The sequence below is a fragment of the Elgaria multicarinata genome, chromosome 2 (assembly GCF_023053635.1).
Source record: "Elgaria multicarinata webbii isolate HBS135686 ecotype San Diego chromosome 2, rElgMul1.1.pri, whole genome shotgun sequence".
NCBI classification, from domain to species: domain Eukaryota; kingdom Metazoa; phylum Chordata; class Lepidosauria; order Squamata; family Anguidae; genus Elgaria; species Elgaria multicarinata.
The window spans coordinates 147,033,298-147,060,101 of record NC_086172.1 but is presented as its reverse complement, the minus strand read 5'-3'; the positions used below and the strand labels follow the sequence as shown (position 1 = coordinate 147,060,101).

At 47.3% G+C, this 26,804-nt stretch overlaps 1 protein-coding gene across 1 annotated transcript; it reads left to right on the top strand.

Moving 5' to 3' along the window:
* The first annotated feature begins 1,515 nt into the window (after positions 1 to 1,515).
* On the top strand, positions 1,516 to 26,804 carry TGFB3 (transforming growth factor beta 3). The gene is made up of 7 exons (XM_063117891.1): positions 1,516 to 1,989; positions 13,248 to 13,411; positions 15,686 to 15,815; positions 18,973 to 19,080; positions 20,567 to 20,738; positions 22,499 to 22,652; positions 25,808 to 26,804. Exons 1-7 carry the CDS (start codon positions 1,644 to 1,646, stop codon positions 25,964 to 25,966), a joined length of 1,233 nt encoding a protein of 410 aa, XP_062973961.1. The 5' UTR covers positions 1,516 to 1,643; the 3' UTR covers positions 25,967 to 26,804.

Sequence of the window (26,804 nt, the reverse complement as noted above, 5' to 3'; positions counted from 1 at the left end):
TGGCATTTGGTCTCTGCAGCCGCGGAAGAATCCGGGCTTGGATTTCTGTTAAAAGATGCATAAACATTGTTGCTTCACCCAGGAATGCTGGGAGTTGTAGGATTCCCCCCCCCCGTCTAAACATGTATAGGATTGCGCCCTAAAACGTTTATTTTGAAGAAATCGCTCCACTAATTCTAGTAGTTCTAGGCAGCACATCAGTTCAGTTCACATTGGCAGGACTTGCTTCCATTCGAAATGTACTTAGTTTTGGGGGCGGCCAGTGTCTGGGGTCGCAGGGACGCTTAATACTTCACATACACGCACACACCATTGATATCATCATCGGTGCTGTCGTTCAAGAGTAACAAACCGCGTGACAAGAACGTGGATCCCTCCCCCGCGTGGGATGGAGGTTCTGGGCGTCGTGAGAACGGGTCCAGGGGCGGGTAGTTATTCTGGATCACTTATTCCCGTTATTAAAGAGAGTGATCTCGTGTACGTGTCCAATCTGTTCTTCTCTGGACAATAATTATTCTGAGAAAAAATTGAAAGAAAGAAAAATTGGCGCAGCCTGTTGATTTGTGAGGCAAACTACTTCGGCACGGAACCCCCCAAAGAATCGGAGTAAACAGGGCCTGAGTTGGACGAGCCACCCAACATCACGGTCCGCGTACGTGTGTGCAAGTGTGTGTGAAGTTTCTCTTCTCTTCCCCCCCCCCCCTTTCTACAGGACGCGCCTGTTTAACACATTAACATTGTGCTGGACTGCGAAGGTTGGGCTTAGAGCGATCCCTCATTCGCTCCCCCTTTGCCCGTCCCGGTCCCAGAGACGTCATGGGAGGGAGGTATAAAATTTCAAGCGAGGAGTAGAGAGAGGCAGTGTGTGTTGTGAGACCGCGCCGAGGGGGGAGAGAAACAGAGTGTGGCGGTGGCGGCGGCGATCCCAGGCGAGATCGGGGGCCGTGGGGAGGGTGGTGGCGAGCGCTAAGTGGGAGAACAGAGCCGCCTCGCACCTGGATCTGCGACAGGACGACGGAAGAAAAGGAGGGAGCCCCGAAAGCGCGCAGGCGGCTTGCTGGCGGCGGCGGCGGCGGCGGCGGCGGCAGCAACCAGCCAGCGCCAGGAGCCTCGGTCCGTCCGGCTGCCGGGGTGGCGCTCGATCCCCGGCCCCAGCCAATGAAGGCGAGGCGCGTCCGCCTCGGCTCGGCTCCCGAGAGGATGGCACCCGAGAGGGAGGCATGAATGGGGCGCGCCGGCCACCGCAAGTGCGCTCCCGGGCCCGCCTGACACGTGCGCTCCGGGCTGAGCCTCTTGCAGGGCGCCTGGCTTGGGCAGCGTAGATCGGGGAGAGCCCGGGCGAGGCCGCTCAGGTCGGCAGGTTCGCGGCCCGGAGCTCTCGGCGTGGCTGGCTTGGCCCCGCGCGGGCTCCTGCGGACCCATGGAGAGGGACCCCGGTGGGCCGAGGCGTCGCTCCGCCTCCTCGGGAGCCGCGTCGTCCTAGAAGTTCTCGAGCGCGGGCCCCGGGCGTCCCTTCATGCCCCCGCTCGCCGAGCGCCAGCCTGCCGCAGGATCCGCCTCGTCGCCCTTCGGCGTGCGCGCTTCTCTCCCGGGGGTGTCCCGCCTCCTCCTCGCCCCCGCCCCTCCCCTCCCCGCGCCTGAAGATGCACTTGCACAGGGCTCTGCTGCTCCTCTCGCTCCTGAGCTTGGCCACCGTCAGCCTGTCGCTCTCCTCCTGCACGACACTGGACCTGGAGCACATCAAGAAGAAGAGGGTGGAGGCGATCCGGGGCCAGATCCTGAGCAAGTTGCGCCTCACCAGCCCCCCGGAGACTGCGGGGCCGAGCCACGTGCCCTACCAGATCCTGGCTCTGTATAACAGCACCCGGGAGCTCCTGGAGGAGAAGGAGGACGAGAAGGAGGAGAGCTGCTCCCAGGACCACACCGAGTACGAGTATTACGCCAAGGAGATCCACAAATTTGACATGATCCAGGGGTTCCCGGAGCACAGTAAGTCCCCCCCTTTCTATGCACCGGAAGCGCCACTGGCAGGGTGGGAGGGGGCGGCTGAGCCTCGAGGTTCGCCGCCCCCTCAAAAGCAGATCAGCCCTCCAGGGCGAAGGCTGCCAACACATTTTAGGAGGGTGGAGGGGAAAGAGAGGCTTCCACGCGCTAACGGCGCAAAGGGAGGGAGGGACTGGGTGACAGGTAACATCTAGGTTAGTTCGCTCTTATTTCTACTTCACAGGTGGGCAAACTGAGGCAGGGCAGGAGGGTTACCCAGCGAGTCCCTGGATAAATTGAGATTTGAAGCCGGGTTTCCAGACCCAACACTTCATTCCGTAAACTATGCTGGTTCTCTCTGCCTGGCGAATCCAGCTTGCAGAGAGACAGACAGAATTTCTCTGCCAGGTCTCCCCGAATCAGGTGGGACGTGCCTCAGCAACAGAAGTCACTTTTCTTTGGGATCTAGAACCCTATCCCACCATTGCAACACTGACCGCAGTGCATGTGTGTGCATGCGTTGTGAGTACATTCAAAAGCAATTGTGTTTGTGTAGGTGGCATTCTTATGCATGGGCTGGTGTGCACATTGCCTATCTGGCCAAGATAGCATTAGATGCACAGTCTGTCTTTGCAAAAGCTTGCACATGTGCACACGTATGCGTGAATATGTTGGATGCACCTACAGTTCCCAAACAGCCACAAAATCAGGGATGTATGCTTGTATGTCCCGGTCGTGGAAAAAGCATCCGAGTGAGAGAATGAAATGCCTCTGATTGCCTATGCAGCGGCTCCATGGCAGACGTATTTAACTCATGTGTGGATCTGGCAGATTTAGTTGTGGGCTGTGTGATCTTTGTACACCGATTTGTTCAGTATGTATCCGTGATTTGGTCCCGCAGTAAACACATTTCCGTGCTAGGCCTGGAATCTTGGCTCATGCCGGGAGTGCACGGACAGGTTTTCCAATCATCTGGGGGTGGGGGTGGGGGGTTGTGAGATTCTGGCAATAGCCATGTTTCCCTCTGCTGCCATTAGGTGTCCTCATGGACTCTTGAATTACAGCAGAACCGTGTGGGGGTGGGAAGAAGGATGTGGCCAAGCTGAGGGAGGGGTGGAGAAAGCAGCCACAGGAGTGGATGGCGGGAGCATCTTTCAGGGTGTTGGTGATGCGTGTGGAGAGCTGGGGCTGTGATGAGGAGCTCAAAGGCAGGAGCCCAAACCATTTGGGCTGCAATCCTGTGCTGACTTGCTCAGAAGTAAGTCATGTCGAATGAAATGGGGCTTACGACTGTGTAAGCACACATTAGGCTCAGGCTGTCAGGAGGTGGACTTGCGTGAAACTGTGAGTTATGAAAGCGAGGCAGAGCATCCCCCTCCCCGCAGGTGGAGGAGCTGGAGGGTTGGCAAAGGGCTGGGCCAGCTTTCAGTGTCTTGGAATAACATCAGGCCAGAATCCATCCAATGAACAGAAAACCAAGCCAGGGTTTAGAAACCTAAAGGAGGAGGGAAGGGGGAAGAGAGAAACAGAGAGAGAGAGAGAGAGAGAGAGAGAGAGAGAGAGAGAGAGATGTGTGGGTGGTGGTGGTGGTGGTGGTGGTGGTGGGGAGATGTACTTCAGGATTAGGAGAGAAATGCGTTTTGAGGCACAGATGCCAAAATTATATTTGAAGGGCTGAGCAGATATATTAAAATGTTCCATACGTGAGTAGTAGTCACCACAGACACTGGGCAAAACTTCTCCCTCATGGAATACACACGCACACGCACACAGACACAGACAGCTTGGTGAGGTTTGTGAATTTGGTTTATGTTTGGCCTGTGGTGAAACGGTCATGGGATGACAGATAGACATCATCAGTCAAAAACACAACCATTCAACCCACTTTCAGCAGCAGGTTTGGAGTTGAGCGGCTTATGGCTGGTTGACTTGTAAGCCAGGCACATGGCAAAACACTCATGCAGCCACTTGAGCCCTTGACAGATTCTACACACAGATCCTTCTGTCGCCACCACACCACTATGGTTGAATGACTTGACTCACACAACAGCTCTGCAGCTCAGTTGTGCTTCGAAAACAAAAGATTCCGATGCCTTTGCAAGCAAGAAACCCTTTGCATGAAGTGGCTCCCCACACAGCTTGGGTGATCTTGATCGTACCAGCACAATCCTTGCCCTGACAAAGTGTGTGTGTGTGTGTGTGTTGGGGGTAGTGGGGAGATGAATTAGCATGGTTGACTTTTCCAAGCCCTGTGAAGATGCCACTTTGCACAAATGCCTTTCCACATGAAAAACCACCTACATGTTTTCTTTTTCAAGAGGTAACCATGTGTCCCCTTCCCCCCCCCCCAATTATTTTGTGGAGGGGGGTCTCAGAGGAACTTAGGGAGAGGCACAGAAAAGCAGCAGACAGCAAACAGGGAGGTGGAGGAGGAAGAGGCAGAAGAGCTGAACTGGCAAGTAGCATCTTCATGATGCCGAGTGAACCGTCAGTGAACGGAAAGCAGCCACAATAGGAAAGCTTCTCTGCTGCAGATAAAAGGAAAGGAAGGTGCTGAAGGTTAAAAGAACCGAAGAGACAGATGCTGAGCAGATGGTCTACATCTGTGTCTCCTCACTCTGAGGGGTGGAAATGCGGAGCCACAGAGGCTGACAACAAATGCCTGAGCCCATGCAGATGTGGAGTAATGTCATTAGGTGCCCGCTTTTCTCTGCGCTGGTGATATTGCGAAACAGGGCACTAGCAAGGTGCTGCAGTGACTGTAGGTTGTCACATTTATGTTTATGCTTTCCATGCTTCCCCAAGTGATGAGAAGTTTCAGAGGTACATCACTTACTTGGGTTTGGTTTCCTTTGGATGGAGATCTCTGGTGGCTTGTTGGCATTTTGTGATATGTGAGTTTCTTTACAAATATACAGGTTGACCATATGTGGAGGTGCACAGCCAAAGATGGCCTTCCCCAAGTTGCTGCCCTCTGGATGTGTTGGACTTCAATGCCCATCATTCTTAGCTGTTCTAGATGTGTTGGACTGCAACTGTCATAATTCCAAGCCATTCCCTGCCTAGGAATGATGGGATTTGCAATGCAACACATCTGGAGGGCATCAGGTTGTGGGAGGCTGGCTGAAACACTCCTAGAAGAAATTCCAATGGCCCACATCAGATCTCCAGAGAGAGGCAGCCAACACCCCCAAAATGCTTCCCCAGATTAACAGAGCTCCAAACTCAACTCACTGTCTCATGGTTTCCTTCAAAAACCAACAACCCAAAACACTACTGTCTCTTTCAAAACCTACTTCTGTTGTGTTCATACACACTTAATTGCAACATCTTAGCCTGGCAGAGTGGGGGGAAGGTTTGCCCCACTACTTCATTCAGAAGACCAGAGGAAGAGCTAACAATTAAGAGCAATCAGCTAGCAATCTATCTATCTGGTAACTTTGCGTCTAACTATTCAGGAAATTTCAGAAGGTCCTGCCCTCCCCAAATCCCACAGCCTACATCAGTGTTTTCACAATAGGTGCTGCCTCTTCTAGGTGCTATCCTGAGCACGGGACCCATTTGCACATTTTCAGGATCAGTTCTGTGAATGACCCTTGTGTAAACAATGTGTGTGATTGGCCAGGAATGGTGGAGCAGTCCAAGCAGCACCTATTGTGCAAATACTGATGTAGGATGTGGGTCTTATTGCATGAAATGAATGGAACTTAGAGACAGCTGCTTGAAATGTCATCTAGTGTATGGCACATATGCTTCTATGTTATAGAATCTCTTATGCTTTCTCTTCCCACCTACATATTAATGAACCAGTGTGGTGTAGTGGCTAAGGTGTTGGACTGGGAGTCGGTAGATCCAGGTTCTAGTCCCTACTCGGCCATGGAAACCCATTGGGTGACTTTGGGCCAGTCACAGACTCTCAGCCCAGGCTACTTCACAGGGTTGTTGTTGTGAGGATAACATGAAGAGGAGGATTATGTACGCCGCCTTGGGTTCCTTGGAGGAAAAAAGGCGGGATATAAAGTAAATAAATAAACCAGTGCTCTACACAAGCTGGTAGGGAAACAATTCATGGATATAATGTATTCAAACATTATGTTTCCACCAATATTCAGATATCATGACTGGGAAAACTACATATGCCTTGAACTTGCTAGGTACCATGCTGAAATAAGACAACGAGAACTCTGGCTATTGGGCGGTATAGAAATGAAATAAATAAATAAATAAATAAATGAGATGTCAATGCAACAACATTTATTTGTAGAAGTGAGTGGCTCCATATTTTGGTCTTTTGACCAAATCACCCCATAAAGTGTTGTTAGAAAGAAATGCCAGAAGAACTGCTCTGAAGAGACAGGAAGGGAAGGGATGGCAATAACCATTAATAACGATTTAACATTTATGTACAAAGACCACACCCTTGCCCCAAGAGGCTGCTGGTTAAAGTTAGAGCCACTTTAAATAAACAGGGAAGTTATTAAAAGATTCAAACCAGAAATCACCACAAAGGGCCTAAGCAAACAGAGGTGAGGTTGTCAGCTCCTTCGTATACCCTCTAAGAGGTGTGTGGAAGGAAGCCATGGGCCGCAGGCTTCCAGACAGCTGTACTTACTGAAGTTTTGCTCCCACAGTGGAGACCCTTAGTTAAAGCCAGGCAAAGAGAACTGGGGAAATGTGAGCTTCTTCGAACTGCAACAGCAGTGTGCTCAAAAGTAGCCAGAAGCCACAGGCCAAGGCTAAGGTGGGAGGGCCTGCAGAAGAGACTCTTGGGGTGATCATAGTGCTGCCAGGTAGAGAGCTGAGGGTATCTGTCAGAATGGCTTTAGGCTAGAGGTAACAATTGAGCCATGGACTCTTACGGGCAAAGGTGTCATTTCAACTGGCCTCCAGGGACCAAATTATTTGCACCCCAGGAGATGCCATTGAAATGAGGCCACGATGGGGCCTGCCTTGCAGAGTTCCGTGATGTTTCTTCCACTCGCCGAGTGATGGATTTGGTCCCATGTCTTCAAAAGTGGCTGATGTTCAACTTTCCCATGGCTTTGTCCCTCTGCCAGGTGGTGATTCAGAACGAATGTAGAGCCAAAACCAGTCTCTCCCACCCGCCCTTCGAGGAAGCGAGGAGAGCCTTATTCCATTGAGGTTTCAAGGCTGATACAGACAAATCTGAACTACACACACAGGAAACGGTCCTGGATCCAAACCATCCACCAGATAGCTCAGAGTATGTGTCTTGTTCCAGGACTTCGGTCCAGCAGAGGAAATGAGATAGCAGCAGGAGGAGAGCTTAGCTGTGATGTACAAATGCAGACCTGATATTTCAGGAGCAGCCCCACATCCTTATTCCGAATGATTATAGGAGAGGACGTCTTCTCTGCCTCACGCATACACCTTGCCTCCCCCAACGTTTCATTCCTAGGGCAGTAGTGCATGCAAAAAGAACGGATGGCTGCTATCCATGTTACGCCTCGAAGTGTCAGGCTTCCTAGAGGACCAAGCACTCTTGTCAAAAGCAGCAGAGAGCGCCACATTTTTGTGTCTCTGGGGTGTGTGGGTGGGAGAGGGATGAATTCATGGAAGCAGAGACCCGCCCAGCCCTTCCTATGTTGCTCCCAAAGGTTCAGCAGATTCATATGACCTGGTGGCCTTTTTGTGTGCTTAAAGTTTGGAGCCCACTCCAGCTAGGATTCCTGAAAAAGTAAGACATTTCTGATTCTACTTTGAGAGGAGAAAAGAAGTAATACAGGGACACTGCTGCAGGTATGAATAGCGGGCACAGGGAATTGGGAAATATGAGTACTTATTAGTTGTGTTAGGAAGATTTGTATCCTGCTTTTCTGTCAGTGGTCTTTAATGCAGCTTACAAATAATATCTCAGGAGTGTAAAATGTCAGGTTAAAACAGGCACATAAAAATAGAACCATAACATTTTTAGTTCAGCAGCAACATGACTGTTGAAATACTTAAGTCTTCACTGCCCTATGAAAAGCAAACAATGGGAAAGCCATGTGGATTCCCTCTAGGAGGTGCTACAACAGAAAAGACCCTGCTTCTCATGCCCATCCACCAAACATCTACAAAAAACTAATTGTGATGGAAAGGGAGAGCAGGGCTTCTGATGTTGCTCCCAAAACTTGGGCAGAGTCATATGACAGGAAACTACTCTTAAGTTTCTCCAACCTACCCTATCCCCATGTCTCCAGCGTTTCAGGTATTCTAATGTGGCCCTGCCCAGATTCTAATTTCTGCAATCACCTTGCCTTATGTTATTTTGCTGCTTTTTAATACTGCTGTTATCGTTCTGTAATTTGATGGGGTATTCATTTTGGGATTTTGTTTTATATTGTATTATTTTGTTGGAGGTGGGTGGGTCTTAATTTTGTAAAGCACCATGCTATTTTTAAGAAGAGCAGTAAAGAAATTTTTAGGAGTAAATAAGAGGTCTTGGCCCCAGACCATTTAGAGCAACTTGTGACCCTCCAGATGCTTTGGCATAAAATGTTCATGACCATTCACCATTGGCTATGTTGGTTTGGGATCATGGGAGTTGTAGGCCCAAATTGAAGTTGCCTATCCCTGGTTTATAGATTTGAAAGGTCTCTAATGGCCATACTAGATATGATGGAAGATCTGTGACTGGATCCCCGGTGATTTTTTAAAAAGCTAAATGCAACTGCTAGTCTCCTGTGCCCCAATTCAGCACTGGAAGTGGGTTAACCCTTCACACTACCTTCTTGTTCCAAATAGCATTCTCTCCACCTGAATGTCCTCCTTTTCATATGGTCACCCTAAGATAGATAGATAGCCCAAAGTCAGCATTGCTTACTGGGTTACTGGGGAACATGGGTGGGAGGCTGCTGTTGCACCATGTCCTGCTTGTGGGGCCCTGGTCAACAGCTGGTTGGCCACTGTGTAAACAGAGTGCTGTCCTAGGCAGGATCTACACTACTGCTTAATGGTTTATAATGGTTATGACAACTGTTCGGGCCCAGGACACATTACAAATACCATTTTCATACCATTTTTAAAGTGTTATATCCTGCTTGGTGTAGATCGGCCCCAGGACACATTACATATAGATTTTTCATACTGTTTTAAAAGTGTTATATCCTGCTTGGTGTAGATCAGCCCCCAGATGGACCCCTGGTCTGATCCAGCATGGCTCTTCTTATATTCTTATGGGTCCCATCATATCAAGCATTATCTTTACAGTTCTTTCTGGGTGTCATGTTTAAAAAGCAAAGGCCCAGAGATAAGCATTCTTGGGGACTCACCCCACCCCACCCCAGTTGAGAAGTTTTGTTACTTGGGAGCCTCAAGTAAGCTCAGATTTGATCCTGTTTTGGAATGTTTGGGCAGTTTTTCCTTTAAAAAGTATTCTTCTGACTTTTGATAGCCAAGGATCAGCTGGCCATCAATTGCTGTGTTTCTAAAAATATGTCTGTTACAAGTTTGAAATGATTGTGACTTGTCCCGAGCATTTCATAGAATCATAGAATAGCAGAGTTGGAAGGGGCCTACAAGGCCATCGAGTCCAACCCCCTGCTCAATGCAGGAATCCACCCTAAAGCATCCCCGACAGATGCTTGTCCAGCTGCCTCTTGAAGGCCTCTAGTGTGGGAGAGCCCACAACCTCCCTAGTTAACTGATTCCATTGTCGCACTGCTCTAACAGTCAGGAAGTTTTTCCTGATGTCCAGCTGGAATCTGGCTTCCTTTAACTTGAGCCCGTTCTTCCGTGTCCTGCACTCTGGGAGGATCGAGAAGAGATCCTGGCCCTCTGTGTGACAACCTTTTAAGTATTTGAAGAGTGCTATCATGTCTCCCCTCAATCTTCTCTTCTCCAGGGTAAACATGCCCAGTTCTTTCAGTCTCTCTTCATAGGGCTTTGTTTCCAGACCCCTGATCATCCTGGTTGCCCTCCTCTGAACACGCTCCAGCTTGTCTGCGTCCTTCTCGAATTGTGGAGCCCAGAACTGGACGCAATACTCTAGATGAGGCCTAACCAGGGCCGAATAGAGAGGAACCAGTACCTCACGTGATTTGGAAGCTATACTTCTATTAATGCAGCCCAAAATAGCATTTGCCTTTCTTGCAGCCATATCGCACTGTTGGCTCATATTTGGGATGCAATGGGCTAAAAATCTGAATGAATCAATCTGTAAATCATAGGAAATTTAAAATGCAATTCATTTTTAATGGTGGGTATGAAGACATCAGAGTTGTTTGCTCAATGCTCTATGGCACTAAGATGGTTAATCAGCCTACCGGAAGAACAACTCAGTAGAAGCTATAACCACATTCTTCTCTTGGGGATATTTCATGCTGTATTAGGGTGGCCAGATGCAATACCTGCTTAAATTCCCTCTTCTACCCAACTATCCAGTATCTTACTGTAACTGGGTGGTGTGTTTTTTTAGCTGTTTGGTTCTTAAATGTTGTATGTAAAGGGTTTATATTGTGTTTGTGGCTCGAAATTCTTGCAATTGAGCAGTTTAGAAATAAATTATTAATATAATAATAATAAATAAACAATGACAAAGATGCAGGAGCAGCGTCATCTTTTGCATCTGGCCACCATACACCTTCTGCTGTCATCATGTTTGTTGTGGCTGTACTAGTTTTACAACAGTGTTTGCTGCTGTAAACATTTCAAGTGTGAAATAAGCAGTGAAAGTATGCCAGCAGCGTTGTAGATAATCATTGGTCCAAGTGTGTGTCTCCAGAGATGTGCATCTCCCTTTCATGAGGACTGTGTTTACTGCAGAAACATGCAATCACATGGCAATTATGTAGCTATAACAAACAAACTTTCTGCATAAGTTCCCCTCCCTGTTTGCAGCTTAGAAAGATACGTTAGCTTGATCTTTCTTGTGCCAAATGTGATTTAAAAAGGCAACTGACTGCAATTCTATGCATGTCTATTCAGAAGTAAGTCCTGCTGAGTTTGGTGGGACTTGTTTCCACATAAATGGGCATAGCAGGTGTGGGGAATCTTTTTTTTTTTTTTTTTTTTTGGCTCAAAGGCCAAATTCCATTTGGGAGAAGCTCTTGAAGGCTGCATTCCCATGGTGGGTGGAGCCAAAGGCAAAAATTGGCATGACAACATGCAAAAGTACTCCTGGTGGTTCCACAAGGACCTATCGCCCAACTGGAGTCTACCTTGAGAAGAGCCTTCAGTGTGGTGGCCCCTTTTCCTTGTAACTCCCTGCGCTTGGAGATCAGGCAGGTACCAACACTGCGTTCCTTCCAGCACCTCCTGAAAACAGCCCTTTAATTGACCAGTCACGGTTTTTATTGGTATTTTATTGGTACTTACTTTCTATAAAAATAACAATTTCAATATGGTGTTTTAATCTGTATCTTTTAATGTTTTGTCCTTATGTTCACTGCTCCAGAATCTGTCTTAGATGTGGAACAGTTTAGAAAGGTAGTTTAGAAAGGAACAGTTTAGAAAGGTATAAATAAATAATAAAAGTGGGTGGAGCTGAAAAATCCCCTCCCTTTCCATTGTTACCAATTTCTAGTAGGAAGTATGTCTACTCAGAAGTAAACAGGAAAGAATCATTTATCAGCCGGGGCCGGGGCCAGACTATTTTGCGCCCTAGGCAAAGTGAGCTACTTTCACCCCACCCCACCCCACCCCAAAAATGCCAACTTTGATTTTTAAGAACATATGTTTTCTGGAAAAAATAAGAAGCACAAAACTTGAAACTGCTAAATTTATTTTAAAGTGCAAGAAATATGTTATGCGAATGATAGCAAACAAATTGGAAAGGAACGTCTATCGGTCTAAAATGCATTATTTAATGCATTATATCACCTCCAAATCATCCCCCCTAACTCACACGAACACCCAGCATCACTGACTCCAAACAAACACATGCATGAACACATGCATTGACTCAAAGACCCCATGCACCCCATTCACCCATACATTCTCTCTCTCTCTCTCTCTCTCTCTCTCTCTCTCTTCCGGGTGCATTCCGGAAGTCCAAACGTGGAGCCGCCCCACCCCCACCCCAGCGTCCCTGGCTTTGCTTCAGCTGGGTGGGCACGGGGCGCCATCTCGCCGGCCCAGGCCCAGCTGGATCCTCGGGCCGGGCCGGCTCACAGTCAACACGCGTGAGTGCTGCGCTGTGCCCGGCACCCCTCTTAGCTTGGCGCTCTAGGCGGCTGCCTGAGTGGCCTCTATGGTAGCACCGGCCCTGTTATCGGCATTTTCAAATAACAGTGCAAATACTAAGCCCTCTGCATGTCCAGCTCAGAGTAACCATGATAATCATGTCTACTCAGAAGTAAGCAGGACAAAGTGCAGAAACAAGGGTTAGAAGGAAGGAGGACTGAATCACTCAGCAGCTTCCCCCCAGCTCCATCCCCCTCTGCCCTGTGGAAGAAATCTCTTAGCTCTGATCAGATATAAGTGGATTTCCCCTGCTAAGCGCTGTGAAAGAGAGCTTTTTTCAGTGCTAAGCAAGGAAAAGCACTTACCTCTGATTTATTTTGGGGTGGCTTTCATAGGCCTTCAACCACCCAAGTTTGCTATCAGAGGGAATGATTCTCATAAGCCAGTGTGGTGTAGTGGCTAAAGTGTTGGACTGGAAGCCGGAAGATCTGGGTTCTAGTCCCCACTCAGCCATGGAAACCCACTGGGTGACTTTCGGCCAGTCACAGACTCTCAGCCCAGCCTACCTCACCGGGTTGTTGTTGTGAGTATAAAATGGAGAGCAGGAGGATTATGTACGCTGCCTTGGGTTCCTTAAGAGGAAAAAAGGTGGAATATAAATGCAATAATACATACATACATACATACATGATGCATTATATCTCCATCACTGTTGCAGTTTGCAGCCAAGTGATTCTGCCATTTGACATAGGGATTATCCACACCTTTAACTGCCTGGCAAGGACTAGTCATGAATATAATGATATGTTTTATTGTGACATCTTAGTTTGGTGAAAGAGTATGAATGTGGGGTTTTTTTGAGCGGGGGGGGGGGGGGAGGGTTTAACTAAATCATTGGATGAAGCAGTTGTATTTCTTGGGACAAGCGTGGCAACCATGGCTTGCCACAGCAGTATTAGAAGAAGTAGGGAATGTTTCCTGCAAAACCTTAGAATTTAGACACATTTTGGTTCTGTCTTGATTCTTCTGCCTAGTATATTAGTAATGCCCTCAGCAAGTGCTGGAATATGATTTGTGGAATCTCCTCCCTGTCGCCTCGAAGTTTACATACATATTCTGGTTTCTTCCTTTCCTCTTAGATGAACTGACTTTCTGCCCCAAAGGCGTAACTTCCAACATGTTCCGGTTCAACGTGTCTTCAGCGGAGAAGAACAGCACCAACCTCTTCCGGGCCGAGTTTCGGGTTCTGCGAGTGCCAAACCCCAGTTCCAAACGCACTGAGCAACGTATTGAACTCTTCCAGGTGAGCAGACCTTCCAGACAGGGCAGAAAGGGGGCTCTAGGACACATTGGCCCTGTTCAGATAACACGTTAAACCATGCTGCTTAACCATAAAATGGTTAACGGAAAGTACGCATGGTTTAGCATGTTATCTGAACGAGGCCATTGATGCTGACCCCAAATTTCCCCGTGCCATTTGCAGTGGCAGTTCCTGCCTCCTCCATTGTCCGCTCTGCAACATAACTGCCAACTTTTCATCCCTCATATTTGATCCATTCTTAAATATCATTCTTTTGGCAACATGGTGTTCTCTAGAAGGTGGTTGTCTGTAGAATTAGGAAAGTGCTGCCCTCACTTACCACCAGCATTTTAAATAAAGGCCATGCTGTGTGTGTGGTTCCTTTCAGAGCTCGTCCAGGGGTGCTTCCATGCAAAACTTTGATTGTGAAATCACCTTGCCTCATTCATGGAAGTTTATGAAGGATTCTGATGACATTGGCTCCCATTTGTACGATAAATAATAAATTGGTAACCCTATCATTTCCGGCCCCCCCCCCCACTGCTGCTTCTTTTTTCTTACCAAAACAAAACAAAAATCTGTTAAGGAGGAATATCTGTGCAGTGCCTTTTGACTGGAAGCACCCCGAGACATACTGGCTCCTGTGGTTAAAAAAATAAAATTTAAATTGGTGCCCTGGCAGTGAAAATCACAATGGATTATTGTTGTTCTTTAGAGTAGCCCAATATTTCCTACCTGAGGAAGCTACCTTACTCTGACTAATTTTAGGGTTGGCTCTGGAGCCTTTAATAGCCATTCTAGAGAGAATAATAATGCTTAGTACTTTTACTGAATATTCAAAGTGCTTCACATATGTAGTCTCAAAAATCCTTACAATATTTGTGTAAAGTAGGCTGGTATTATAATCCTCTTATCACAGTTCAGGCAAGGGGGTAAGGCTGAGGCAGCCTGTAGTGAGAAATATAGGTGGTCCTGAGGAAACATCAAATGTGATCTGAAATGGGGTGGTGGCAACTATTATCTCCCTCCCTAAATCAGGTCTGATATTGAATTGTGACTTTGTCCTGAAGTGGTACTTGGTTGTTGTGTTTAAAAAAATGTTTTTAAAACTACCCACTGTCCAGTGAGCTCAGGTTGGCATACATAGTTGATAAAAAACAAACAAACATCTTTTTATACTCGCAACAACCCTGTGAGGTTGGTTAGGTTGAATGCTGGTGACTGGTTAACCTAATGGTTGAGAAGACTGACACTCTTAACTACTACACTACATTGGCTCTGAAATGGTTTCAAGGAAGAAGAAACCCAGGACCACCACACACAAACTTTGATCACATGACAGCTGTGACAGCAGCTTGAAAATCTTGCCTGGGCTGGCTTTCTGTTCATGGCCAGATGATTTGTCCTGGGGTGAACCCTTGCAAGCCTTGCCTTTCAATATTTGTGGTGGCACGCTGGACATTGAATTCTGAACACGGTGGCACAACACCAACTGACCACAAGCAGAGGAACTAGCACGTGTGAAATTGTCAAGCAGTTTTCTACCAGCTATAACAGGCCCAACTGTTGTGCAGATCAGCCCTCAGCTGCATTCCTTGTTGCATTTTGTCACGGCTGTTTCATGCATGATCAGTCCTTCTGTGTTTCCCCCCTGTTGGAAGTATGGGCTGAGTTTCCACAATTACCCCTGTTTATTGTACACATTATTTTCATGTGTACTCACATACAATCACCTTTAGTAGCCAGGAAATTTGGTAACACAAGCAAGTGTTCAAATGCTCTTATAGAAAGGATTGGCTTTAGACTGAGGCCTTAGCGAGACAGGGTGAAATCCCGCGACGATCGCCGGGATCATCCCTGTGCATCCACGTGATGTACAGGGGATCCTAGGATCAGGGAGGGATGATGTCAGGATCAGGGAGGGATAATTCCTCCCTTGTCCCAGGATCTCGCCCTACACTTTAGGCCCGCTTTTTCTGAGGTCTCGGGCTGAGCCCAAGACCACCGAACATGCGTTGCGGTTTGTCCCGGTTCCTCGTGAGGAGCCGGGACCCGCAGAACTCCTTAAGAAAAACAAACAAAATGGCAGGCATGACTCCTCTCCCTCTGAGGTTGTTGCACGCTGCATGTGAACAGAGGGGGAGATCTCATGATAAAAATATCGCGAGATCTTCACCCCTCCGTCCCACTAGACCGGTAGGTCTAGCTAAGGCTTGCGAGAACACAGTTGCTGCCCTTTCTGAACTGAACTGTCTTGCGTATCTCCTCCTGATGCAGATCCTGAAGCCTGATGAGCACATTGCAAAGCAGCGCTATCTCAGTGGCCGGAACGTGATGACTCGGGGCTCCCCAGAGTGGTTGTCCTTTGACGTCACAGAAACTGTGCGTGAATGGCTTTTGCATAGAGGTAGGTGGAGCAGGAAGCAGTTCAATGACTCCCCCCACCTCCCCATTACTGGATCTGGTGGTAACTCCAGGGCAAGTTCACATAGTCAGGTATGTCGCTCATTTCTCATGACTTGATTACTCAATGCTTGTGGCTGGATGTTAGAATTAAACAGAAGGAGGTGAGCATCCAAAGCAGGTCACAGAGGAGAAAAAGCACACTCCCAGGATGCAAAATGTGTATTCAGGGGGCTATAACATTAATAATAAAATACCAATGAGGCAACACATATGATAAAACATGTTTTCAAAGTTGGTTAAACAAACACATTGTTGTGGGGGCCTATACTTCTGGCTGGACGTCAGGAAAAACTTCCTGATTGTTAGAGCAGTACGACAATGGAACCAATTACCTAGGGAGGTCACGGGCTCTCCCACCCTAGAGGCCTTCAAGAGGCAGCTGTCCTGGCTCTCTGTTCCTGGAGCTTGGCAGTGGCCACGGCTGCTGAACTGCTCCGATTGCAAGCAGAGTGAACTGAGCCAGCCCTGTGGCAGTTGGAGGAGGCAGGCAATGGGAAGCTGCCCTTGCCACCCTAACGGCAGGTAAAGGTGGCTACCGTGAGGCAGTCAGCAAGCCAGCTTGGCTGCTGCTATGCCACAAGCCCACCACTTTGGCAGGGCTAACCCAGAATGTATCCTGCCTTCCTCTCTGTCACCACCAAAGCCGGTGTTGAGGGGGCCCTTGGCAGGTGTTTTCTGACGGGCATTTGATGGCTGCCATCTTAGTTTCCCCAAAATGCAGTGCCCTGGACGTTCCATAATTCTGGCGGTGCCATATTTCCCTTTCTACTGACAATGCCCGAGAACATCAGAACTCCAGGTTATTCCATTTTAGAAAAACAAAGACGGCCCATCAAGGGCCTGAAACTGTGGCAAGCATCAGCTAGGGTGACCATATGAAAAGGAGGACAAGGCCCCTGTATCTTTAACAGTTGCATAGAAAAGGGAATTTCAGCAGGTGTCATTTGTATATATGGAGAACCTGGTGAAATTTCCTCTTCTTTACACCAGTTAAAGCTGCAGGAGCTATTATAGAGGGATCAAATTTAAAAGAGGGCAGGGCACCTGCAACTTTAACTGCTGTGATGAAGAGGAAATTTCCTTTTCAATGCAACTGTTAAAGATACAGGGGCCCTGTCCTCCTTTTCATATGGTCACCCTAGCATCAGCAGGCTTCGCTGTCGGCAGTGGGCCCTGGTAGCTGCCCAAGCATGCTATTGGTGTTGCTGGATCTGACTGCCTCTACTGCTGCTCTCCCATTTCAGATTTGCTGTGCATAGACCAGCACTGCCTGCACGCATCCTTGTGAGACTGGGAGGTCCTGCAAGGCCAGGAGCAGCCTGAGAGCCAATTTAAGGCAGCTTCTCAGGCAGGAAGTGTCACCGTCGCGCCATGACCCTGTGAACTGATGTTCTCTCCTCCCCACATTCACTAGTGATCAGTAATCAAATTGGCCCAAATCTATCACCAGTCTCAGCCTGTGCTTTTCCCCTGCTCCATCCCACAGCAGTTGTGCAACATGTGTAGAGTAGATGTCCCATTTGCCTCAGAGGAGTTCTGAGGAGAGCAGTTTGCAAGAGAAGCGCTTCTGCTCCCCTGCAGCAAAAACATCTGCTGCTGGGCAGGGGGAGGGCAGCTTCAGTCAGGAACGTGGAGCTGTTTCACAGCTGCTGAGATCCACAGCTGGGTGGCCTCACAGGTACAGTCGTATCGATCGTGCCAGCTGGAACGCAGGCGAGAGATTCTCTAGAAGGAGAAGCTGAATGTACATCCCTTTTTCTCAGATTAAGGCATTGGCTCAAATCCAGCGCTTGAACTGCCACTAGCCCCACGCAATTCAAGAAAATGCCAGACGTAGCGTGTGATGTGGGGATGCTTAGAGACGGAAGCAACAAGCCCCTTGTCCAGAGCCTCATGGCTTGTGCGGTTCAGCGGTTGCTGCTGAGCTTGGCATTCATTGGGGAATAACAGAAGGGGATGCTCCTCGTGGCTACAGAATCCAAGCGCTGGGATTAAGCAGCTGCAGCCAGCCGGGCAGACTAGACAGGTGCCGAGGTCCCACGGCTGCTTCTAGCTGGATCCTCAAGAGCCTCGGCCCGTTCCGTGCCAGTTTGTGCCACATGGCTTGATTCTTACACTCGTGCGTCCCACTTCCTTAAAGACCCTGCCAAGAATGTTCCAATTCCAAGAAAATGCAATGGGAATTCAGTGTCCAAATGATAGATAATAATTTCCCACATAAATCTCAGTTGCAGCATGTAGGTGCATCGGTTGCAGGATTTCTGCTTTGATGGTGTAGAATTTTGACAAGGAAATTACTTAGTCGCATTCATTTCTATAAAGGCAAGGACTTTATTATATAAATAAAGGATATTGTGTAAGAGTTGCATGCAGCCCAATCCTATTTGTATTTACTTGGAAACAAGCCCTACTGGGATCATTGGGATTGCTCCCAACAAGTGACCATAGAATTGGTGGAGCCGTAAGCTTCTGGTGTTAAAGAGTCTTCTAATTTGTATGTTCTGTGATTGATCGCTTGATCTTCAGAACTCAGGAAAAACTTACTTAAATGGATGGATGTGCAGAATCAAGAAGACACATCAACCACAAATCTCAGTAGAACCTGGAACTGCATTAAATTTAAGGCTGAACTATGCATTACCAGAAACATGGGATTGCTGCCAAAGCTGGCTTGTCAGTTCCTCTCCCCTGCCCCCCTGTAACGTCTCCTTCAACTTAGCCTCCACCATCTGCTGATGTCATTACACATTTTCCCATTCCTGGAACTGGCAACCAATGATGTGGAGCACAGGCGGGAACATCCACAATTTAATGACGTCAGGACATGAGGTGATTTCAGTTAGGCAATATGGAGTAGGAAGGGGAAACTCAACACAGGGCTGCTGTTTTTGGCAGAAGGCCTGTATTCTTTGGACATGGGAGTTCCACCCCCATTTTCAGTTCTCTTCTACACATGTAGAATAACTTCCGTGGCAAGGTCTACAAACAGACAAAGTCAACATTGATGGGACAAAGGAATTGGAAATTGCTGAAAGACTATGGATACCAAGGGCATTATTTGGTGTGTTAGTTCTCATGGCTTCTTTTTCTCCCAACAGAATCTAATCTGGGACTGGAAATCAGTATCCACTGCCCATGTAACACCTTCCAGTCCAATGGTGACATTCTGGAGAACCTGCATGAGGTGCTGGAGATCAAGTTCAAAGGTGACAGAAATTAGGAACATCAGAAGAGCCCTGCTGGATCAGACCAAGGATCCGTTTAGTCCAGCACTCTGTTCACACAGTGGCCAACCTGCTGTTGACCAGGAAGCCACAAGCAGGACATGGTGCAACAAAACCTTCCCACCCATGTTCCCCAGCAGCTGGTGTATACAGGTTTACTGCATCTGAAACTGGAGGTAGCACATAGCCATCAGGACTAGTAGCCTTTGATGGCCTCCTCCTCCAGGAATTTATCCAACCGCCTTTTAAAACCATCCAAATTGGTGGCCATTACCACACCTGTAGTAGTGAATCCCATAGTTTAACTATGTGCTGTGTTAAGAAGTACTTCCTTTTACCTGTCCTGAATCTCCCTCCAATCAACTTCATGGGATGACCTTGGATTCTAGTATTATGGGAGAGGGAGAAAAATGTCTCCCTATCCACATCCTCCACACCATGCATAATTTTGTACACCTCTATCAGGTCTCCTCTTAGCCTCCCTTTTTCCAAGCTAAACAATCCCAGCTATTGTAACCTTCTTTCATAGGAGAGATGCTCCAGTCAGTCCCTTGATAATTTTAGTTGGAGGGGGAAACAGCAAAATAGGTCCCTAGGGGAAATGAATCATTATCCCACTTAGAACTGAGTATTGTTAAAACATCATTTCCATGCAAGTTGTACTCTGCTGCATGAGTACACATCTGTGTCTGCATGTGGGCTGGTGTTCCATAGTCATCATTTTTCCGCAAGGAACCCTTGTAACTATGGTCCCCTGATGGAGGCCAGACATCTCTAATAGAATCCTTACTGAACTGCATTCCCTAGAATTATCTGGAGGAAGCTATGGCAGTTAAATTGACAAACGACTGCTAGAAGTTTATAATGTAGATATGACCTATATGTATTGTGCAGAGGTGTGTGAACGTGTGCAAATTTCTAAATGTCAAGTCTCTCTCTCTCTCTCTCTCTCTCTCTCTCTCTCTCTCTCTGTCTGACTTGGCTCTGGTACATTCTTGATTTTACTGTAGTTTCCAGTTTGCATGATGTGGGCACAGAGAAGCTGGGCAACCTGCCTGATGTGGCACAGGCAGCCAACAGCTTGGCTAGCCTTAGCATTAACAGCTGCCTGGCTTTTGGCCCCGGGCTGTGGACCTTAGGTGTTCCTCCCGCTGCACCGTCCTGGTAATCTGACATCTTCTTTAAGCCATTCATCTTTTTCAGCCTGTCCTGGGACTGAAACCGATAAGCAAAAGGGGCAGATTAAAGGTCCCGCCACCAGTTTACAAAATATAACACCAGTGATCTACAAAACTGCATTTCAGGCTAAGAGCAACCAAGTTTATCCTGGCAAGGCTGCCGTCCTTCCAGAGGATTCTCATGGGGGCTAAGCTGCTGGAAGTCTTCCCAAGCTGGCCTCCTATTGCATCTTTTATGGATTCCAACACTTTATACTGCAGCTCTAAAGTCATTTCCCCCATCTCTTCAGGCATTAACAGTGAAGATAGCCATGGGCGAGGGGACTTGGGGAGCCTGAAGAAGCAGAAGGACCTTCACAACCCCCACTTGATCTTGATGATGCTGCCCCCACATCGGCTTGGGAGTCCAAGCCTAAGAAGCCAGAGAAAGAAACGAGCGCTCGACACCAATTATTGCTTTCGGTAAGCTGAGATCCCTCTCCCCATCCAGTGCTTTGCAGCTACAGGGCTATCACTCCCCTAATTCTGTGTGTGTTCTTCTGCGTTGTGATTGGAAAATGAAAAATGTTTTGTAAAAGCCCTTACCTTACACAATGGCTCTGCACGGAATGGCTCTGGATAAGTTGTGAACCGTCAGCTAAACACAACTGATCAGCCGTGTATTGCAGCCTTCCAGAGGCTTAACAACTAGAGATATCACTGAGTTTTATCATTCCTGTTTCAGAAATACAAATCTTGGCAACTTGTAATATATGAGGTGAACACCGCAGCTCTAAAAAAAATATCTCCAACTCAGACTGGAATTTGGGTCAGAGAAGAGGTCAGGTTCCTCCCACCCACTTAGTTTCTTGCTGCTCCGGTGGTACAGGGATCCCCAGCCTTTTAGAGTAAGTAGGCACATTTGGAATTTTGAGAGTGTCAAAATGGCTGCCATGGGTTGCCTTGCCCATTTCTAAAATGGTTGCCATGTTGGACATGGCTGGTCAAAGAACACTAATTTCTCAGGAGCCAGACTGGTGAGACTAAAAGTTAAGTAACTTGCCCAAGAACGTAAGTACAAGACAGAGATGGAGGCTGAGCTCCAAAACATCAAATCACTCTTTTGAACCCAAACAAATGTGGTGCTGGAGGCCAGAACTTCGCTTTGCAGCCAGCCTCCAAGTAAAAAAATGTTTTAATTTAACATAACTTAAGAAATAAAATAAATTAAAAATCAGGAGGGGCAGAGAGCCTGGTGGGCACCAAGCGAACTGCCCATGGGCATCACATTGGAGACCTCAGAGTTAGGAGAATTGGGGGAGCTCTTTTTCTCTGGTGCCCCATGTGCTGCTACAGCTGGAAGCCAGATAGCAAGAGTACTGGGAAATGTAGTTTTTGCAGCTGGGAAAACTATATTTCTCCACCCTGACGCCTGGTATGTTGATTCCACCTAAAGCAGCATGCCAGGCACAAGAGGGAGAATGGAGATAGATGCAGAGGGAAGAGAAAGGGATGCCCAGCACTCTTGCTGTTGGAGTAGCAGCAAGGTTTGTGAACGGGTGGGGAGAGGGAAGGAGTTGGAAAGCTCACCAGAGGCGTGGGAGAGGGATTGGACTCTGTTGCACTCCCAGTGATATTGGGGGCAAAACAGGTTTCAATTTGCCTTGTAATTGGGCTCTGAATTGAGCTATTTTGAGGGTGGGGGAATATGGTGAGCTGCCAGACACGGCTGATTGGCTGCCTTCAGTTTGGTAGGTCACAAGTTGGGCAGGCCCAGCCTGTTGTTTCCTTGGGCACGTTCCCAGCGGAGGTGCACAAAGCATCTGCGGTGTGACAAATGGGTCGGCCGTCCCAGCGAAACGTCTTGCATAACTCTTCCTGTCCAAATTTCCCTGTGCGCGCAGCCTCTGTAGATGTATATGCCTGTGTAGGACCACAGTATGGAGAGGGAGCAGTCCAAGGTCCCTTGGGGAAGTCAGTTGAGCTGAAAAACTACTTTGTACACTGGTCGTAGCCCCCTTCTTGGCCCCGTCGCCTGCCCTCTCCTCCTGGGACCCTTGGAGAGAAGACCGGCTGACCTAAGATCAGCAGATGGTTTAATCTTCTGTCTGTGGTGCAGGCCAGGCAGGCCCAAGGATAGATTTCTCTGTGGGTCCTGCATCATGAAGATGGCTCCTTTCTTGGCCTTTCGGTTGTTCCCAGTGTTCCTCTTCCTCTTTTTTACCGAACCCCTTCTGTTATAGGAACATGGAGGAGAACTGCTGCGTTCGCCGCCTCTACATTGACTTCCGACAAGACCTAGGCTGGAAATGGGTCCATGAGCCGAAGGGGTACTTTGCCAACTTTTGCTCTGGACCATGCCCGTACCTCCGCAGTGCAGACACAACTCACAGCACGGTAGAGCAATCTTTTCATATTACCAAGGGCAGGGAGCCTAGAGTTTGAGGAATCTGACTTTTTCCCTTTCTCCCTGCCAGCCAGAGGCACCTGAAACACTATATCCAGCTTCCTTGGCGTAAAGCTCCATTGAACTTAAAAAGTTGGCCTGTTCAGTCATTGTACTTTTATAATATGGCAACATCTACAGCCTGGTGCCCTCCAGATGTTTTGGACTTCAACTCATATGAGTCCCAACCAGCATGGCCAATAGTCTGGAATGCTGGGAGTTGTAGTCTAAAACTTCTGGAGGGCACCAGGTTGAGGAAACCTGTACTACAGTTATCTCCTGGTTGCAGTTTTTTGTAAGCGGGTCTAGTCTCAACTGTTCAAGCAAGCTGTGTTGGCATTTGTATAGGATCATTCCTTGCCAACCCTTCCAAAATAGTGCAATGGGGATTCCATGGCCCTCATTCCAAGTCTAGTCATTGCTTTCACTGTTCATCATGGAGCTATTACTACCTTCTTTTCCTTACTGTGGGGTCCATCAATTTTGGCATGAAACAGGAACTCTGTGTTTCGAGTTTTCTTCAGGTCCTTTCTCATACAGGGTTTTTGAACCAGCTGTTCTATACCTGCTCCAAATTCTTCCTGCTGTGTTTAAATGGAAAGTGAGTGATCAGTTGTAGCTTCATCCTCTGAATGACTATTCCGATCACTAGCCTATACTACCGGTTATATTCTAGAGGAAAATGAGACAAATCCTTCTGCATGTACACAGAGAATCTACCAGTGGTTCCCATACAGAGTGAAGGGTTAGCTGGAGAGGATTTTTTTTCTTTTAGACCTCTTTCTCTTAGCAGCAGTTATAGAACCCAACAGCTATACCATTGTGGTTGTTAATGCCTGTCATAAGTGTTTACGGCACCAGAACAGTTATTAACATCGGCGGTAAATGCTCCATGACACAGGAGCATGATGGAAGAGAACTGCATAGCACCGGTAGAAAGCATTTGCCTAACCACTATAACCAGCATACCATCACTGCTGTTCCACCAGGGTATTATTCATGCTGTAGATACAAGAAATTAAAATCAAAGAATAGTAGAGTTGGAAGGGGCCTATAAGGCCATTGAGTCCAACCCCCTGCTCAAATTAACATCTGTGAAAGCAAAGGAACTTACAGCATGTGTTTCTCGCAGCAATGAAGGACAAATACTAGTGTCATTTCCTTTCCATCTCTGGTTGTAAATAATGGACCATCTACGTGAGTAGCAAAACAACTCCCTGTGTTGTAGAACAGGGCACAATCCCTTTAAAGGAGAAGCCACAACCCTAGTAGTTTATGGCGCTAAGCTGAAGGTCTGAGTGTAGCAGTTGGAGATGATCCAAAAAGGAGGGGTTAGAAGAGATAACTGCAGAAGAAAGTGGTAGAAGGGTTTTCTGCAGTCTAATTGGCCGCAGCAATGACAGCAGAACTAAAAGGCTGGCAATGTTATGGCTATCAGAACCTCAAACAAACCAATAAAAAAATGCTAGAAAAGCAGGACAGGATAGATGCCGCTTATAGTCTCACGGGGAATGATCTCTTAGAACGTGTGGAAAAGGCAAGACCTTACTATTGAGAGAGGACATTCTGAGAGTTTCCCCCAAAGCAGCTCTATAAAATCTCATTAATTTGGACTGTGAGCAGGATTTGGCATAGGTAGATAGGACTTCAGTGAAAGTGCCATGAGCTGCCCTGAACCCAGGAGATAAATATAAGTAAAGTAAGATCTAGGTAGGGGAGTATCTATTTAATGATGATTGAAGGAAGGATCTGGCTCCTTGAGGGAGGAAGCAGAAAACCCTTAACACAACTTTTCCCAACCTGGCATTCTCCAGCTGATTTTGTACTACAACCCCAGTAGTCCTGGTCATTGACCATGTTGGCTGGGGTAGATAGGTATTGAAGTCTAAAATGTATGGAGGGCATCATTGGAGAAGGCTGCCTAACAGGTAGAGCCTAGCAGCATGTCAGCAGCATGGACAATCTTTCAAAAAGGGAAGAGTCACCAAAACTCTTAGGTAAACCATTGCAGAGAAGACATTTGAGTATATTCCATAACCCTTGTTATTTCAAGCCTTAAATGCAAGATTTCTGAAGTGATAGGGAAACCAGAAAAGTTGGGGATTAGAAGATGTCTGTTCATAGATGTTCCTTCATTGTCGACATAAGACAGATATAGATAGTAAGTAAAAATATCATGAGAGTTGTTGATGGATTATTCTTCTCTTTCAGTAAGGCCTACTCCCCAACGTAGGAAAGCCTTTTTAGAAAGATGAAAGCAGATTAAATGGATATTATCTAATCTGTTTTTATGCTTTATATGGTTTTAAATTTTGTATATCAGTTTCAATGTTCAGTGTTTTAATCTTTGTAAACCGCCCAAAGAGCTTCAGCTATGGAGCGGTATCTAAATGTAAATATTAATATTAATATTAATAATCCCACACACCCCAAATCACCAGCACCCTCTTCCATGAAATGCAGCCATCTCTGGATTAAAACAGAGCTCTAAAGTTAGATGGCATTGCCTAGAGTGGTTCAGATCCCACACAGAGGAGATGATGGCAGAAGAATCCATCAGAGGCCCACCGGGCTGTCCTCTGGCATTCTCATTTCCCCCCTCTCTCGTAACAATATGTGCGATGGAGCAGAGAGAGACCTCACTGGAATTGTAGAGGATTCAAACAGTTGGGAGGAGAATGTAGATATTTGAGAGGGACTGGATTAAATCCAGCATGATCTGGAGATGCTGGCCAAAGCAAGTTGATTTTTTTCAGCTGTTTTTCTTGAAACTCAAACAGCACCATAGGATGGTTACACCCAGGGTTGTTGTTTTTTTTTAAAAAAAGAGCAGAACGTACAAGAGAACCACTTATGCCAATGCTCAGTTGAGGTTTGGATGCTGCACGAATGTTTGCTCTTTCAGGCTGCTCAGCTGCTCCAAATTAGCTGCTCCAAATTAATAACCACATTGTTAATAAGTTGTTAAATATCCCGGGCAGTGGTAGAGGTGGGGGTGGATGTTGTGAGTTGCACAGTTGGATCACGTAGAAGCATGTTTTCTGCCTATGGCAGTCCTAATTGGCCCTAAACAGGGTCCTCACCTATTTCTTGGTTGCTTTCCCAGGTGCTTGGCCTATACAATACGCTGAATCCTGAAGCATCTGCTTCCCCCTGTTGTGTGCCCCAGGATCTGGAGCCTCTCACCATCCTGTACTATGTTGGAAGGACTCCCAAAGTGGAGCAGCTCTCCAATATGGTGGTGAAATCCTGCAAATGTAGCTGAAAGGGACCCAGGGCCACCCACAGCTGAGAAACTGCAACGATCCACCTTCTGCTCCCAGAGCCAAAACCCAAGTAACTTGGAGGAGGGCGCTGTGATCTGGCCTTCTCACACTGCAACCCCGGACAAATGACCAACTTCGAAGACCTTTTAAAAAATCCATGAACCAACACCGCTCTGCCTTCTTGGCTGTGTCACCTTTTCTCTGGGATTATTTACTTTTGCAACGTGGGAGGCTTGAGGAAACAGAAACACATATCGGCTGGACATTTAATACAACCAAACGAAGAGAATTTCACTCAAAAAAGGCAAGTGTTAGCAGAGCTGTGGACAGATGGAGGGGACAGAGAAAAGAAGACTTCTAGTCCCACTGCTACCTTTCGAGGAGCCCAACCTTCCCTAAAAAGGGTGAAGATTTCCTTATAAAGGAATTAATATTGTCTTAGAAATCAGACTATAATGGAAATAATTATTCTTTAGACAGTGGGTGCAGGAGTCTGTGGTCCAAGCTGCTCAGAATGGCCAGTCTAAAAAGGACCTATTGACGTGATTCCCACAAAGGTGAATTCTTCTACAGTTTCTCTCTCCTTGTGAAGCACCTGCTACATGATGTTTGAGTCAGAGGGGGGGACTTTGCTCCTGTGCCCCACCCTCCTCTCCAGCCCAGTCTTAGGCAGTAAATCTTCAAAGGAGTCTGCATTTGCTGTTTTGGTGGAGGTATTATAAGGAACTCTGCACATCTCTTGCACAAGGACCTGGACCAGGCCACACCTGCCAAGGTTTTATTAAAAAGTATTAATCTCAAATATTGTAAAAAATAAATATTTTTTGGAAATTGGAA

Coding starts and splice junctions, on each gene's coding strand:
- TGFB3 (XM_063117891.1), top strand. CDS start 1,644: ATGCACTTGCACAGGGCTCTGCTGCTCCTCTCGCTCCTGAGCTTGGCC. Junction 1,990..13,247: donor CCAGGGGTTCCCGGAGCACA/GTAAGTCCCCCC, acceptor CTTTCCTCTTAG/ATGAACTGACTTTCTGCCCC. Junction 19,081..20,566: donor GCTGGAGATCAAGTTCAAAG/GTGACAGAAATT, acceptor CCATCTCTTCAG/GCATTAACAGTGAAGATAGC.